Below are 15,777 nucleotides of genomic sequence, written 5' to 3'. Positions count from 1 at the left end.
CCCTTGGTTTTTGAGACAGGGTCCAAAACTGAAACCTCACCTGAAAGGCTGGCCTGACTGGCCAGTGAGTCGCAGGATTCCTCCTGACTCTGCCTTCCCCGTGGTGCTGGGATTCAAAGCACACACCAGGCCAGAGGGAGAGCTCTGTGGCTAAGGGTTCCTCTCTTGCCGAGGAGCTGGGTTCCATGTGAGCATCCATGTCCGGGGCTCACAACCACCTGTAACTCCATCTCCAGTGGATCCAGTGCCTCTGACCTCCACAGAAACCTGCCCTCACATAACACACCACACACACACACACACACACACACACACACACACACACACACTTAAAACTAATAAAAACAAAACTTGGAAAGCACATGCTACCATACCCAGCTTTTCTTTAAGGTGAGCCCTGGGGATAGAACTCAGGTCCTCTCTGGGTGGTGGTGATGTACCACCCAGAGGCAGGAGGATCTCTGAATTCAGTTCGAGGCCAGCCTAATCTACAGAGCAAGTTTCGGGACAGCCCGGGCTACACAGAGAAACCCTGTCTTGAAAAAACAAAACAAATTCGGAAAAACAAAAACAAAAACAATAAAACTCAGGTCCTCAGGCTTGTATGCCAAGGACTTAACCAGCTGAGCCATGTTCCCTAGCGCTGTGGTATTTTTAAAGACAATCTCATGTAGCCAGCTGAAACTGGCCTGTAACTAACTCCGGATTCTCCTGCCTCAGCTTCCCAAGTGCTGTGATTACAATGTATCACCGTGCCCGGCAGACTTGCTGTTTTCGGTGAGGTTATTCAAAGGCCTCTGGAAGGGGAAAGATCTGAGTAGAGACTTAGTGAGCTTGAGGCGGAGAGATATACACAGGAGCCGAGGACAGGAAAAGGGGGCAGGGCGGGTGCAAAGGTCCTGTGGTGGTTCAGAACTGCAGAGAGAGGCCCACGTGCCCGGGGCTGTGGAGGTTCAGAACTGCAGAGAGAGGCCCACGTGCCCGGGGCTGGGGGATAGGCCTTACCCCCAGCACGTTAGTGCCCCCCCTTTCCCCCCTGGCTGCCCCAACCACTCCGTTGGAGCTCAAACAATCCCCAGAAAGTGAAAGACTGAGCAGGAGTGTCGGGGCACTCCCCACCCCCACCCCACAAGCAACAGAAACCACTTCCTCTTTTCAGGGTATTTAAGGCTCAGCCCCGGCTGTAGGGAGAAGTGGCCCTGCCACTGCCCAGCCATGGGGGACACTTTCATCCGCCACATCGCCCTCCTGGGCTTCGAGAAGCGCTTCGTTCCCAGCCAACACTATGTGAGTAGCGTGAGTGGAGCACACGGTGGGGATGGTGCTGTCATCCTGGTGCTATCCAAAGGCAACCTGGACCAGGGAAGGGTATGAGGGGGATGGGGGACCAGGGGAGGATATAAGGGGTGTGGGACCGCTCCGGCATGGATATAAGGGGGTACCTCTCGGGCACTGGGTTCTTGTCTTTGGGCCTCAGGCTTCTTTTTTTTTTTTTTTTTTTTTTTTTGGTTTTTCGAGACAGGGTTTCTCTGTGTAGCTTTGCGCCTTTCCTGGATCTCACTCTGTAGCCCAGGCTGGCCTCGAACTCGCAGAGATCCTCCTGCCTCTGCCTCCCAAGTGCTGGGATTAAAGGCGTGCGCCACCACCGCCCGGTTGGGCCTCAGGCTTCTTTCCTGGGTGTCTGTAAAGGACTCTGCCATTCTGGGCCGACATCCCTGTGCAACCCTCTCAATGGCTTCCCTCTCTGTCCCCATACTGAGCCCCGATCCATGCTCAAGCGCCACCACCCCGTGTCCAGTGCTTAGGAGCAAGGCTCGCTCCTCCCAGGAAACTTCCCTGTCTAGTCAGCGCAGGGAGAGGCTTGCAGACTGTAGCCATCTGTCTGTCTTCTATGATGCTGGCCACAGAGTTTAGCTCCCCAGGAGATGACATCACCAGGAGGGAGGAAAGTGTCCCTTTGCCCTGGGGGAGGTGAGTTGGAGAAATCTCTGCCCGTGTGTATAGACTTCATCATTGGGCCTCTGAGGGGCACCTGGTACTTGGGCGGTGTTTGCGTGGGACATGTAAAGCGTTATGTGCCCTCCCTCTCTAAATATAAATATTCTGAGTCATTCCAGAATAAGTGTGAGACTCTGGAAACCAAAGCCACACCAAAAAGAGAACACTGCGGTCATTCTAGGTGTTTCTTTCATATCCTCCAGTCCTCCCCCACCCCAGAGACAATCACCGGGGTATGTTTAGAGTCTCACAGTGTAGCTTAGGTTAGCCAGAACTCAGGACAAACTTCCCACTTCACCTTCCAAATGCTGGGATTGCAGACATCTCTCTGTCTCCCTGCCCCGCTCTCTCTGTCTCTGCCTCTGTCTGTCTCTCTCTCCCCATGTGCCTCTCTGCCTCTGTCTCTGCCTCTCCCTCTCTCTGTCTCTCCCTGTCTCTGCCTCTCTCTGTCTCTGCCTCTCTCTGTTTCTATGTCTCTGTCCCTGCCTCTCCCTCTCTCTGTCTCTGCATCTCCCTCTCTCTGTCTCTCTCTGTCTGCCTCTGTCTCTCTCTCTGTCTCTCTCTCTCTGCCTCTGTCTCTGTCTGTCTCTGCCTCTGTCTCTCCCGTCCTGTCCCGTCCTCCCCCCCATGCCCCGCACCTGTCATAGTTGTCATTGCCCCATGAGGCCTTGTCTTTGGCGTCTTTCAAGCGTCACACTGTTTTTAAGATTCCCCCTTCCCGGTTTCTTTTTTTGTGGCTAGCATTATTGCTTGAGACAGCATATTCTGTTGCCCAGCCTGTCTCTCTGTCCTCATGTAGTCTCCAACATCCTGAACACTTCCCACTAAGCCTCATAAATAAATAAGTACATAATTTATTTTTGTGCATTTCTCCTGCGTGTGTGTCTGTGAATCAGGTTTGTGCAGTGCCCGTGGAGGCCAGAAGAGGGCGCCAGATACACTGGCACTGGAGTTACAGATGGTTGTGAGTCGCAGTGTGGGTGCTGGGGACCTTGGGGGCATTGGCAGTACTGTCTTCCGCTTCCCATCTTTCTGATGAGCATCTCTCCAGCCCTAGTCTTCCCCCACCCCGATCTGTTCTCCAAGGTCCCTCCTCTGTTAGCACAGTGGGGACAAGTATTTCTGCACCTGTCATTGGAAGCCTAGCTGGGGACTGTGGCTAGGGCGCTTGCACAGCGAACATGAGGCCCTTGGTTCAATCCCCTGCACTCGCAAGAAAAAAAAAAAAAAGAGGGAGGGGGGAATAAAGTGAGCAAACATTAGCTGCTCTTCCAGAGGATCAGGGTTCAATTCCCTGCACCCACATGATGACTCACAGCCAGGCGTAACTCCTGTTCCAGGGGCTTTGACATCCTCTTCTGACCCCCATAGATTCTGCATGCATGTGATACATGAACATACATGCAGGCCAGACACTATATATATAATATATATGTAATTATATAAAATTATAATATTAATATATTATATATAATATATATTAAAGAAAAACAGAAAGGAGCTGATGGTACTTGCCACCTTGTCTGATGATCTGAGCTCACTCCTCAGAACCCAGCGGGTGGAAGAAGAACTGACTCCCACAAGTTGTCCTCTGACCTCCAGCTGCACCCCGTGGCATGCATGTGTACATGTACACACACACACACACACACACACACACACACACACATGCACACACTGAATAAATGTGAAAATAATTTTCTAACACACCAGAAGTTGACCACGTTGGTTGGTCTGCTTCTCAAAGCTCCTGAGTCCCTGAAGCTCATGCCCATCCTGTGACCCAGGCTACCCCCCAAAGACTGCCTCACCACAACCCCTTTGGCTTCCATCCAAGACTAAAAGGCAGCCCAGGGGCACAGCGTGGTACTCCTGGGTGCTGACTGCCCCCCCCCCCCCCCCTGCTCCGCTCCATGCTCTGATGTCCCCTCAGGTGTACATGTTCCTGGTTAAGTGGCAAGACCTGTCGGAGAAGGTGGTCTACAGGAAATTCACCGAGATCTACGAGTTCCATGTGAGTGTTGGGGGTGCACTAGCCTCAACCTTTGCTCAGCCTTTGCTCAGCATGTATCGAAAGAGGCCAGCCTGGTCTACGTAGTGACTTCCAGGGCCAGGCAGGGCTACAAAGTGGGACCCTGTCTCAAAATAAATAAATGGCCGAGAGGTGGGTGGTAGCACACACCTTTAATCCCAGCACTTGGGAGGCAGAGGCAGGTGGATCTCTTGAGTTTGAGGCCAGCCTGGGCTACAAAGTGAGTTCCAGGACAGCCAGGGCTGTTGGTCTCGAAAAATAAATACATAAACAAATGAGACAGGGACAGACAGACAGACAGGGACAGATATTTCATATGCAAAGGCACTGGGGCACGATTAGCCTGGAGTCTCCACAGGTGGCACTGTGAACAATGTAAAAAAAACTAAGAGAGATGCAGGGGAAGGGGCTGGAGAGGTGACTCAGTGGTTAAGAGCACTGGCTGCTCTTCTAGAAGTCCTGAGTTCAGTTCTCAGCAACCACATGGTGGCTCACAACCATCTGTAATGGGATCTGGTGCCCTCTTCTGGCTTGCAGGTGTACATGCAGGCAGAACACTATGTACGTAATAAACAATAAATCTTTGAGAGAGAGAGATGGGGGAAGATTGTGTAAGGCACAAGGCAGCATGTGTGGAGCTGATGGTTTCCCTTCCCAGTGAGTGTTTTGAATGTCTCCAACTTAGATCTTTTGGAGCACCGCCCCCCCGCTTCTTTTTCTCACATATCTTAGGCTGGCCTCAAACTCACTACACAACCGAGGATGACTTTGAACTTCTGATCCCCCTGCCTCACTTCCTGAGTGCTGGGGTGACAGGAATGCACCCCCACACCCAGCTTATGCAATGCTCAGGGTGGAACCCAAGACTTCATGCATGCTTGGTAAGCACTCTGCCATGGAGCCCCAGCTCAGGATTTCTTCCTCTATCTAGAAAATGCTGAAGGAGATGTTCCCCATCGAGGCTGGCGAGATCCACAGGGAGAACAGGGTCATCCCACACCTCCCGGGTGAGCAGAACTGAGCCCCTCGGTAGGGTCCCCTGCCCCAAGGCCCCTAGCCTGCTCTCAAAACGCCTTCCCACATGTTTGGAATTGACCTTGTGTGTGCACTCATGGGTCTTTGGTGCCCCCACCCAGCACCCAAATGGTTTGATGGGCAGCGAGCTGCTGAGAGCCGCCAGGGCACGCTCACAGAGTACTTCAACGCCCTCATGGGACTGCCCGTGAAGATCTCCCGCTGCCCACATCTGTTGGACTTCTTCAAAGTTCGGCCTGATGACCTGAAGCTACCCATGGACAGCCAGTGAGTAGCCACCTCCATGGGGAGGGGACAGGAGAACAGAATACAGGGGGTGGGGAGACCCAAGTTGGGAGAGGATGAGGGACTGACCCACAGGCACACATGCTCTAAACCTGGGACCTGGCCAAACTGCATCTACACAGACTCACGTCACCATGGGGTACGCTGGAGGCCCTAGAAGGGCCCCCTCCCTGAGAGCTGATGGAAACCCCTCCCAGGCCAAGCATCTCTATCTAGCTGGTGGAGAAGGCTTTTTACCATCTCCCTAGGGTCCTCTATGCCCCCGTTTCTAAGTCTGGCTGCAGAGACAACCCGTCATTCCTAAGACAGTCTGTGCCCCACCCCCAACTCCCAGGGCCGGGACTGTGGATGCCTTCTCTCTGTGTTGACCATCTTTCCCGTGGTTCCTTTTGATTCTGGGAAGTCCTCCTGCAGCTCTAACCCGAAGCTTTCCCTTCCGCAGTGGAAAGCTGAGGGTCTGCTCCATAATGCCTGTTCTCTCTCCAGGGTGAAGAAGCCAGAGACATACCTGATGCCCAAAGATGCCAAGAGTAATGTAACTGGTGAGACGAGGGTCCCTCATCCTCTCCTCCTCTTTCTCTTCTTCTCGAGCCTAGATTTCTCCTATTTATTCTCTCTCCCTGCCAGCCCCACCTACCTGCCTAGCTATTGGCCGGTCAGCTCTTTATGAGCCCCATCGAGAGCCTTAGGCAGGCAAGGTGAAACAGATGCAGCACATCTTTACATCGTTAAACACACATCCCTACATCCTTAAACAAATGCAGCATAAACCAGCGTAACATGCCTTTACACAGTTAGGCGTTACAACGTTACACAGTTAAAAGCAATATTCCACAGCATGAGCAAACGTAACACATCCTTGCCTGGTTAAAAATCATATTCCGGAACGGGGACTGCCCTCCGTGCTGTGTCCACTCACCCTGTCCCCGCTCTGTGCAGACATCACAGGCCCCATCATCCTTCAAACCTACCGTGCCGTCGCTGACTATGAGAAGAGTTCACGCACGGAGATGACCGTGGCTACTGGAGATGTGGTGGACGTGGTGGAGAAAAGTGAGAGCGGTCAGTCTCCCCCTCCCACCCCCGGTCCTGGGGTGACAGAGCCTTGAATTCCATGCAGAGGATCTAGCAGCCTTTGGCCCCCAGCTCAGGCCTAGCCCATGCCTGGATTGCATTTAGGGGTGCTGTCCCACCAGCTCGTTGCAAAGGACTCTGAGCTCATGCTAATGGGGTGGGATTCGGGGGTGGAGTCTGGGGACATTTATGAGCATCCGGCATCCCCTTCTCTGTATCCCCACCACCCTCGTGGCTGAAGGAGGCTGCCCGGCACCACCCCTCACTTGTCTCTCTGTGCTCTTGACACAGGCTGGTGGTTTTGCCAGATGAAGACAAAGAGAGGCTGGGTCCCCGCATCCTACCTGGAGCCCCTTGACAGTCCTGATGAGGCAGAGGACCCGGATCCCGACTACGCAGGTGCTTCCTGCCCTCTGAGGCAATACGGGGTGTGGGATGAAGGAGAGGAAGGGGCACGGGGACATGAAGAAGCCAGTACTCCTTCATTATTTTTAGCTTGGAGGCCTGGGTGGACGGTGATATTTTCAGAAAAATAGGAGGCGCCGGGCAGCGGTGGCACGTGCCTTTAATCCCAGCACCCGAGAGGCAGAGGCAGGCGGATCTCTGTGAGTTCGAGGCCAGCCGGGTCTACAGAGTGAGTTCCAGGACAGGCACCAAAACTACACAGAGAAACCCTGTCTTGAAAAACCAAAAAAGAAAAAAAGAAAGAAAAACAGGAGGCAGAGAGAGGGACAGGGAGGAGACAGTGAGGATCCTGTGAGCAGTGTGGAGCCCGGTGCAAGGGAGGGGGAGAGGAAAGCTGAGCTGACTGAGGCTGGGAAGGAGGGCTTCCTGGAGGTAGTGTCATCATCGATGCCCAAGGGGGAAGCTGGCAGCTCCGGGGCTTGAATGGTCTGCACTGAGTTTGAAAGCAGAATTGTGTGGTCATGTTTTAAGATTGAGCAATTCCACCTGGGTGTGGTGGGGCATGTCACCTCACTCCGGTCACCTCAGCTACTCAGGAGCTCAGACAGGAGGAGCTCAAGTCTAAGGCTGCATAGGCAGGCTGCAGAGCATGCATGACCCAGTCAGCAACAGAGGAACACCCTGCTACAGAAATTGTGTGTGTGTGTGTGTGTGTTTAGTTTTCCTTTTTTCTTTTCTTTCTTTCTTTTTTGAGACAGGGTTTCTCTGTGTAGCCCTGGCTGTCCTGGAACTCACTCTGTAGACCAGGTTGGCCTCGAACTTACAGAGATCCACTTGCCTCTGCCTCCCGAGTGCTGGGATTAAAGGCATGCGCCACCACCACCCAGCTCTAGTTTGCTTCCTATTGCTGTGATAATCACTAGGACCAAAAGCAAGCTGGGGAAGTAAAGGTTGTATTTCCCTCACACTTACGGTCACAGTCCATCACTGAGGGAAGTCAGGGCAGGAACTCAAGCAAGGCAGGAACTCAAGTAGAGGCCGTGGAGGAGTGCTGCTTATCAGCTTGTTCATTTTGCTTTCTTATACAATCCAGGGCCACCTGTCCAGGGATGGCACTGCCCACAGTCGGCTGAGTCTTCCCACATCTACCATTAATAAAGAAAACGCCCCATAGACTTGCCTACAACCCATTCTGATGGAGATATATTCTGATGGAACCTCAAGAGAGGTTCCCACTTCCCAGATGACAGCTTGTGACAAAACACTTAACCAGTGTGCCTACCCACACTACACACACACACACACACACACACACACACACACACACACACACACATGCTATGAGTGTAGCCCGGTAGTAGAGCTCCTGCCTAGAATCCCCAGTGAGGGGCTGGGGTGTGGCTCAGTGGGAGAGCATCTGCCTAGAATCCCTCAGTGAGGGGCTGGGGTGTGGCTCAGTGGGAGAGCATCTGCCTAGAGTCCCCCAGTGAGGGGCTGGGGTGTGGCTCAGTGGGAGAGCATCTGCCTAGAATCCCCCAGTGAGGGGCTGGGGTGTGGCTCAGTGGTAGAGCACCTGCCTTGAATCCCCCAGTGAGGGCCTGGGGTGTGGCTCAGTGGTAGAACACCTGCCTAGAGTCCCCCCCAATGAGGGGCTGGGGTGTGGCTCAGTGGTAGAGCACCTGCCTAGAGTCCCCCAGTGAGGGGCATGTTCAACATGGTTCAGCTGTAAAGCTCTTTCACTGCATGTTGCAAACCCTTGGTCCCATCCTTGTATCGTTTAAAATAAAATCTCTAAAAACCTAGAGAGGGAAACCAAGAAGGAAGAGATCTGAGGGGACAGAGGAGGGACTTGTGTGTCTGTGGTGGTTGCTGGACAGTTGGAAGAAGCCTAGCACTTAGGGAGGAGGGAGTAGAGTCCTGGGAACTGAGTAGACTCTCACCTCACTGGGTGCTCCCTCCGTGGACCAGGTGAAGCCTATGTAACCATCAAAGCCTACACTGCTGTGGAAGAGGATGAAATGTCCCTGTCCGAGGGTGAAGCCATCGAGGTCATTCATAAGCTCCTGGATGGCTGGTGGGTGGTCAGGTAGGAAAGCCCCTCCCCCTGCATGCATCTACCTGGGTGGGTTCTGAGCAGACTTGGCTGTGTAATTCCGGAGTTTTCTTCTCCAGGACCTTCCGAAATCAAACAATCAAAACTAAAAGCAAGCAAGAAGGAAAATGACATGGACACCCCCCACCCCCAGACACGGTTTCTGTGTGTAGTTTTAGTGCCTGTCCTGGATCTCGCTCTGTACACCAGGCTGGCCTTGAACTCACAGAGATCCTCCTGGCTCTGCCTCCCAAGTGCTGGGATTAAAGGCATGCATTACCGCTGCTCGGCCACCATGGGGACTCTTAAAAGTGTCCACAACACACTCCTCAGCAGAATACACATCTTTCTCCCCCTGCCCAGACTCGGAAGGCAGGCCTGGGGGCGGTGGAGGCTTGTGTTGCTACAGATGAGGAAACAGTCTGGCCTTTTGGGTGTGGATGTTTGAAATCTCTTAGCCTGCATTGGTCCCCATGGTTGAGGCACCCTGAAGCCCTCCAGCTCTGTGCACACACCCCTCATGACTACTGCCTGAGCCTCCAGTGTGGCCCATCTTGCAGGAAAGGGGATGTCACCGGCTACTTCCCATCCATATATCTGCAGAAGGCTGGGGAGGAGATAACCCAGGCCCAGAAGCAGATCCGAGGCCGCGGGGCACCGCCGCGCAGGTGAGAAAGGGACCCCCGAGTGGGCAGGCATGGAGGGGAAGGCCGGGACAGAGATAGTAAGGAGCCAGCCGATGCTTAGAGTCCTTTGGGATGGTCAGTGAGGCCGGGGCAGTCTCAGAGTAAGGACATGTTGTGATGGCCAGAGCGGGCATGGGAAACAGGACTGGGCTCTGAGATAGGGTAAGATTCGTGACCCCTAGTTCTTGCAGGTTCTCCTGCCTGCACCCCACTTGCTAAATATAGGCTTAGGACCTGAGGGAGTGCCACAGTCCCTCTGCACCCACTGGCTAAGGCCAGACGTAAGGATTTCAGGGTGCCACCGTCTCTCCGCACTCTACTTTTTCGCAGGCCAGGCTCGGGGTCCCAGGGGTGTCCACTCCGTGTCCCGGGGGACAGGGACTCCGGGGTGCTGACATCTCCATCTTGCTGGGCCAGGTCGACCATCCGCAACGCGCAGAGTATCCACCAGCGTTCTCGGAAGCGCCTCAGCCAGGACACTTATCGCCGCAACAGCGTCCGATTCCAGCAGCAGCGCCGGCGCCCCGCACGACCCGGGCCGCAGAGCGCAGAAGGCGCAAGGAGTGAGAGCCAGAAGGGGGCGGGGCCAGGGCTGGAGGGCGGGGCTAACTCCTAAGGGGCCTGGGTGCAAGGGGCGGGACAAGACCTAACGGGGGTCAGGGTGGGGCGGGGTGGGGCGTGGTGGAGCGGCGGGGGTGGGGGGTTGCCGGGTGGGGTGGGGTGGAGGTGGCATGAGGTAGGGGGAGAGCAGGACTAGAACATAAGTGCAACTTAGGGCTAGGAGGCGGAGCCTCATGGTCCCGACCTTCCTTTGCAGACAATACGCCGACCCAGCACACCAAGGCGCAGCCCGCCGTGCCACCACGACCCAGCGCGGACCTCATTCTGCATCGCTGCACAGAGAGCACCAAGCGGAAGCTGGCGTCTGCTGTGTGAGGGCGCGTGGCGCCCAGAAGGCGTCCATCCCTATCCCTGTATATACTTGTATATAGCCTGGGGTTTGAGGTTCCTCCCTTGCCACAATAAATGTTGTTTGGAGTGGACGGAGACTTTGCTGGGCTTTGCTCCAAGGATATTGATAGGATGAGAGGGGACAATGAGCCCTGCTGGGGGAGTTTGCAGGAGCCGAGAGAGGTCTGGTTGCATGCGGCTTTAGTCTTGGCCAAGAGCAAGTTTGCAGAAGGCCAAGTGCATTACTATGGCCCGAGATAGCAGTTCTCAACCTGTGGGTCAAGACCTTTACACAGGGGTCGCCTAAGGCCGTGGGAAAAAACAGATTTGTATATTATGATTCATAACAGTAGCAAAATTACAGTTATGAAGTAGCAATGAAAATAATTTTATAGTTGGGGGGATCACCACAACATGAGAAACTCTTAAAGGGTGGAAGCGTTAGGAAGGCTGAGAAACACTGCCCTACAGGAAATGCCCAGCTGGTAGGGTGCTTGACTAGCATACACCCAGGGCCTGGCTTCCATCCCCTGCACCCCATAATCGGGTGTGTCAGCGGTCCAGCATCTGGGAGGAAATCAGGCTCATGTCTGTAAACTCAGAACCAAGAGGCAAGAGAAGCGCTGTTAGGTTCAAGGTCGGCCTGGGCCATGGAGTGAATTTGAGATCTTGTTGAGCTACAGTGTGAGGCCCTGTCTCAAACCGCCGAACCCCAAAATGTAACCTTGGCATAGAGGGTCCTAGGGGGTTATGACAGAAAGCAGCAGTCCATTAGTGGACAGTGCCCACTTTCATGTTCTAAGACCTTGAGAATGGTTCCTTCCCCAAAGGCAAAGAAACAGAGCCGGCTAATCTTATATCAGCTTGACAAAAGCTAGAGTTATCTGAAAGGAGGGAACCTCAGTGGAGAAGATGCCTCCATGGGGCTGGAGAGATGGCTCAGCGCTTAAGAGCTGAGCCACTTTTCCCGAGGACTCAGGTTCAACTCCCAGCATCCACATGGCAGCTCACACCTGTCTGCAACTCTAGTTCCTGGGGGGATCTGACACCCTTACACAGACATATATGCAGGCAAAGCACCAATGCACATAAAAATAAATGCACATTTTAAAAATTTTAAAAAGAGAAAAATGCCTCCATAAGATCCAGCTGTAAAGCTGGGTGTGGTGGCACATGCCTTTAATCCCAGCGCTTGGGAGGAAGAAGGAGGTGGATTTCTGTGAGTTCAAGGCCAGCCTGGTCTACAAAGCAAGTTTTAAGACAACTAGAGCTACAGAGAGAAACCCTGTCCTGAAAAACAAAAAACAAACAAACAAAAAAAAATCAAGCTGTAAGGCATTTTCTTAATTAGTGATTGATGTGGGAGGGCCCAGCCCATGGTGTGTGGGGCCATCATCCCTGGGCTAGTGGTCCTGGGTTCTGTAAGGAAACAGCCTGAGCAAGCCATGTACACACCGGTCAGCAGCACCCCTCCATGGCTTCTGCATCAGCTCCTGCCTCCAGGTTCCTGCCCTTACTTCTTTTGATGATGAACAATGACATGGAAGTATAAGCCAAACAAACCCTTTCCTTTCCAACCTGCTTTTGGTCATGGTGTTTTGTGGCAGCAATAGAAACCTTAACTAAGACAGAAACCATGATGCAGAATGAAACCACACATCTTGCAAAAAAAAAGACAACGTTCTTACCAGGGTCTGGTGATGCAAGCCTGTCATCTCAGCTGCTCTGGAGGAAGCTGACACAGGAGGACCACACAGGCAGCCTGAACAACTTAGGGAGAATCTACTTCAAAATAAGGGTCTGGGGATGAGGCTCAGTGGTGGAACACATGCCTAGAATCCCCCAGTGAGGGGCTGGGGTGTGGCTCAGTGGTAGAGCACCTGCCTAGAATCCCCCAGTGAGGGGCTGGGGTGTGGCTCAGTGGTAGAGCACCTGCCTAGAATCCCCCAGCAAGGGGCTGGGGTGTGGCTCGGTGGTTAGAGCACCTGCCTAGAATCCCCCAGCGAGGAGCTGGGAGTGTGCCTCAGCTGTAGAGCACTTGCCTAGCACACATGAAGCTTAGAGTTTAGTCCTCCAATTTTTTTTTTTTTTTTTTTGGTTTTTCGAGACAGGGTTTCTCTGTGTAGCTTTGCGCCTTTCCTGGAACTCACTTGGTAGCCCAGGCTGGCCTCGAACTCACAGAGATCCGCCTGGCTCTGCCTCCCGAGTGCTGGGATTAAAGGCGTGCGCCACCACCGCCCGGCCTTTTTTTTTTTTTTTTTTTAAAGATTTATTTATTTCTTACGTACACAGAAGAGGGAGCCAGATCTCATTACAGATGGTTGTGAGCCACCATGTGGGTGCTGGGAATTGAACTCAGGACCTCGGGAAGAACAGCCAGTGCTCTTAACCTCTGAGCCATCTCTCCAGCCCCTTTGTTTTGTTTTTTGTCATGAGGTCTCAAATGGTTGGCCGGTGGCTATGTGAACATGGATCACACTAGTCCCTGCAGAGATGTGTGAAAACTAACCAGTGTACGGATGATTCTTAGGAGAATAATTCAATCATCAGAGAATTGAGAGGCCTGAGGAAGCTTCTGGAGCCCACTGGGTGGAGATTTCACAGTCTGCCTACTGAGAAAGCCTGCCACTGACCACTGTCACACAAAACTGGAAAAGTCAGGCCCTGCCCCAGCTCCGCCCTTGTTTAGTCATGCTCACAATTGTTCAATGCCACATAAACCCAGTGGTGGCGCACACCCTTATCCCAAGCACTAGAGAGGCAGAGACAGGCAGATCTCTGCGAGTTCGAGGCCAGCCTGGTCTACATGGTGAGAGCTCCAGCCTGGCCAGTGATACATAGTGAGTCTCTCTCTCTCTCTCTCTCTCTCTCTCTCTCTCTCTCTCTCTCTCTCTCACACACACACACACACACACACACACACACACACAGATTTTAAGAAGTGGGCTGAAGAGGTGGCTCAGTAATTAAGAATGCTTACTGCTCTTGCAGAAGACTGGAGTTCAGAGGCAGAGCCAGGCGGATCTCTGTGAGTTCGAGGCCAGCCTGGTCTACAAAGCGAGTTCCAGGACAGGCTCCAAAACTACACAGAGAAACCCTGTCTTGAAAAAACAAAAAAAACAAAAACAAACAAACAAACAAATATAAGAAGACTCGAGTTCTGCTCCCAAGACCCATATCAAAGCTCACAACTATCTCCAACTCCAGTTCCAGGGTACCGGACGCCCTCTTCTGACTTCCAAGGGCTATTGCACACATGTGCTGCACATACACACACTCAGGTACACACATATACATATAAATATTTTTTAAAAATACAAACCAAAATAAATACAACACGAAATACTTTCCTCACTTTTCTTCTTGGAAAATAGGTCTCACTGTGAATCCCAATCTGTCCTTGATCCTCCTGCCTCAGGCTCCTGAATGCTGGGATTTCAAGTGTGCACCATTTTTAATTTTATTTTTTGGTTTTTTTTTCCCCAAAGTTCTGGTTAAATGTCTCCTCTTTTGGACAGGTGTGTGTGTCTGTGTGTGTGTGTGTGTGTGTGTGTGTGTGTGTGTGTGTGTTTGTGTGTGTGTGTGCTGATTCAGGATCTCATATAGGTCAGGCTGGCCTCAGATTCCCTAGGTGGTGGAAGAGGATCATGAAATCTTGATTAACCTTCTCTATCTGTGAGTGCTGGAATTCCATCTATACACACACACACACACACACACACACACACACACACACACCCATTTGTTTTTCTGTATTTCTGATCTTGCTGATGTTGTAACAGCCTTGGTGTCTCCTACCTTGTGCTGACCAGGGAGGCAGCCCAAAGGCCTGTGTGTGCAGGGAAGCTTTAGAGAGCACAAGGATGGCATGCCCATGCCCGCCAGGCAGGCAGGCTGCTGACCATCAGTCTCCCTGAGTGCACATACGTGCTGGGCCTACTTTAGTGTCTCTGGGTCTCCCCAGAGACAAGGAGTCCACAGCCCAGGAAATGGAAGTTTCCTTAGGGTAAATCCATCAGGGAGGGGGCAGAGGCCATTTAGGACCTCACCAGCTTGGGCCTATGGTCTTTTGGACCACAACTTCTCTCTCTCTCTCTCTCTCTCTCTCTCTCTCTCTCTCTCTCTCTCTCTCTGTCTCGGCAGGGCTTCTCTGTGTAGCCCTGGCTGTACTCACTCAGTAGACCAACCTGGCCTCAAACTCAAAAAGCCACCCGCCTTTTCCTCCGGAGTGCTGGGATTAAAGGTGTGTGCCACCAGGCCTGGCTAGCTGGACCACATTTTATGGTGTGTGAACTGGATTCACTTTCATTAGGTGGGTGTGTCCTTGTGAGTTGGATTTGTCTGGGCCTCTTCAAGCCCCATCCTTTGACTGATGAACATCAATGCCTGGTCTCAAGAAACAGCAGCACATCAAGAACCAGCCTCCAGGCCAGTTTCCTCCCCATTTATCTGGCCATACAACTCCACAGACATCTGAAGAACACCCCCACATAGTCCATCCTCTCCCACAGTGGCAGTGCTTGTCAGCCCCCACAGTCCCAAGTCACATTCCAGGGTAAAGGATTCTGGAGCAGACGTCATGGAGCGTTCCTGTAATCCCAGATCTCTCCCCTGCCACCCCCCGCCTTCGAGACAGGGTTTCTCTGTGTAGTTTTGGTGCCTGTCCTGGATCTCACTCTGTAGCCCAGGCTAGCCTCAAACTCAGAGATCCCCTTGGCTCTGCCTCCCGAGTGCTGGGATTAAAGGCGAGCACCACCACCACCCAGTTTATAATCCCAGATTTTTTAAGGCTAAGGCTAGGTCAGCCTGGTCTGCATAATAAAATTCTGTCGAGGAGGAGAAAGGAGAAGGGCAGAGAAAGGATGGAGGAAGAGTGAGGAAGAGGAAGAGTGAGGAAGAGGAGGGAAGAGGAAGGAGATGGCAGCCTTTAAGCCTCAACTTACCTGTTAAACCCTGTGTTAGTTACTCTCATTTTCTAACTCACTCCTGACAGGTCTAGCTCCAGGCACACAGCTCAGGAATTGTAGAATACAGGACAGTATCTCCAGACGATGGTCCTTAAATTCAGGAGGTTTGTAGACCACAGGCCACAAGCTGGTAAAATGGGGAGACACCTGTATGTGCGTACACCCCTCAACACACACACACACACACACACACACACACACACATGCGCACACGCACACACACGCATGCACACACACGCACACACACACAAA

The 15,777-nt window shown here is 52.7% G+C and overlaps 1 protein-coding gene across 1 annotated transcript; it reads left to right on the top strand.

Moving 5' to 3' along the window:
• The first annotated feature begins 1,168 nt into the window (after positions 1–1,168).
• Ncf1 (neutrophil cytosolic factor 1) lies at positions 1,169–10,650 on the top strand. The gene is made up of 11 exons (XM_059249236.1): positions 1,169–1,287; positions 3,932–4,012; positions 4,962–5,037; positions 5,167–5,332; positions 5,837–5,892; positions 6,290–6,412; positions 6,716–6,823; positions 8,798–8,915; positions 9,482–9,589; positions 10,025–10,170; positions 10,425–10,650. Exons 1-11 carry the CDS (start codon positions 1,216–1,218, stop codon positions 10,541–10,543), a joined length of 1,173 nt encoding a protein of 390 aa, XP_059105219.1. The 5' UTR covers positions 1,169–1,215; the 3' UTR covers positions 10,544–10,650.
• The last annotated feature ends 5,127 nt before the right edge of the window (positions 10,651–15,777 follow it).

This window comes from Peromyscus eremicus, chromosome 23 (assembly GCF_949786415.1).
Source record: "Peromyscus eremicus chromosome 23, PerEre_H2_v1, whole genome shotgun sequence".
Lineage (NCBI taxonomy): Eukaryota > Metazoa > Chordata > Mammalia > Rodentia > Cricetidae > Peromyscus > Peromyscus eremicus.
This window is presented reverse-complemented; position numbering and strand designations above follow the sequence as displayed.

What these genes read in the sequence shown, in the direction of transcription:
- Ncf1 (XM_059249236.1), top strand. Translation starts at nt 1,216, where the DNA reads ATGGGGGACACTTTCATCCGCCACATCGCCCTCCTGGGCTTCGAGAAG. An exon ending in GGTCATCCCACACCTCCCGG is followed by an intron (nt 5,038 to 5,166) that starts GTGAGCAGAACT and finishes GCCCCCACCCAG; the next exon opens with CACCCAAATGGTTTGATGGG. An exon ending in CCCGGATCCCGACTACGCAG is followed by an intron (nt 6,824 to 8,797) that starts GTGCTTCCTGCC and finishes TCCGTGGACCAG; the next exon opens with GTGAAGCCTATGTAACCATC.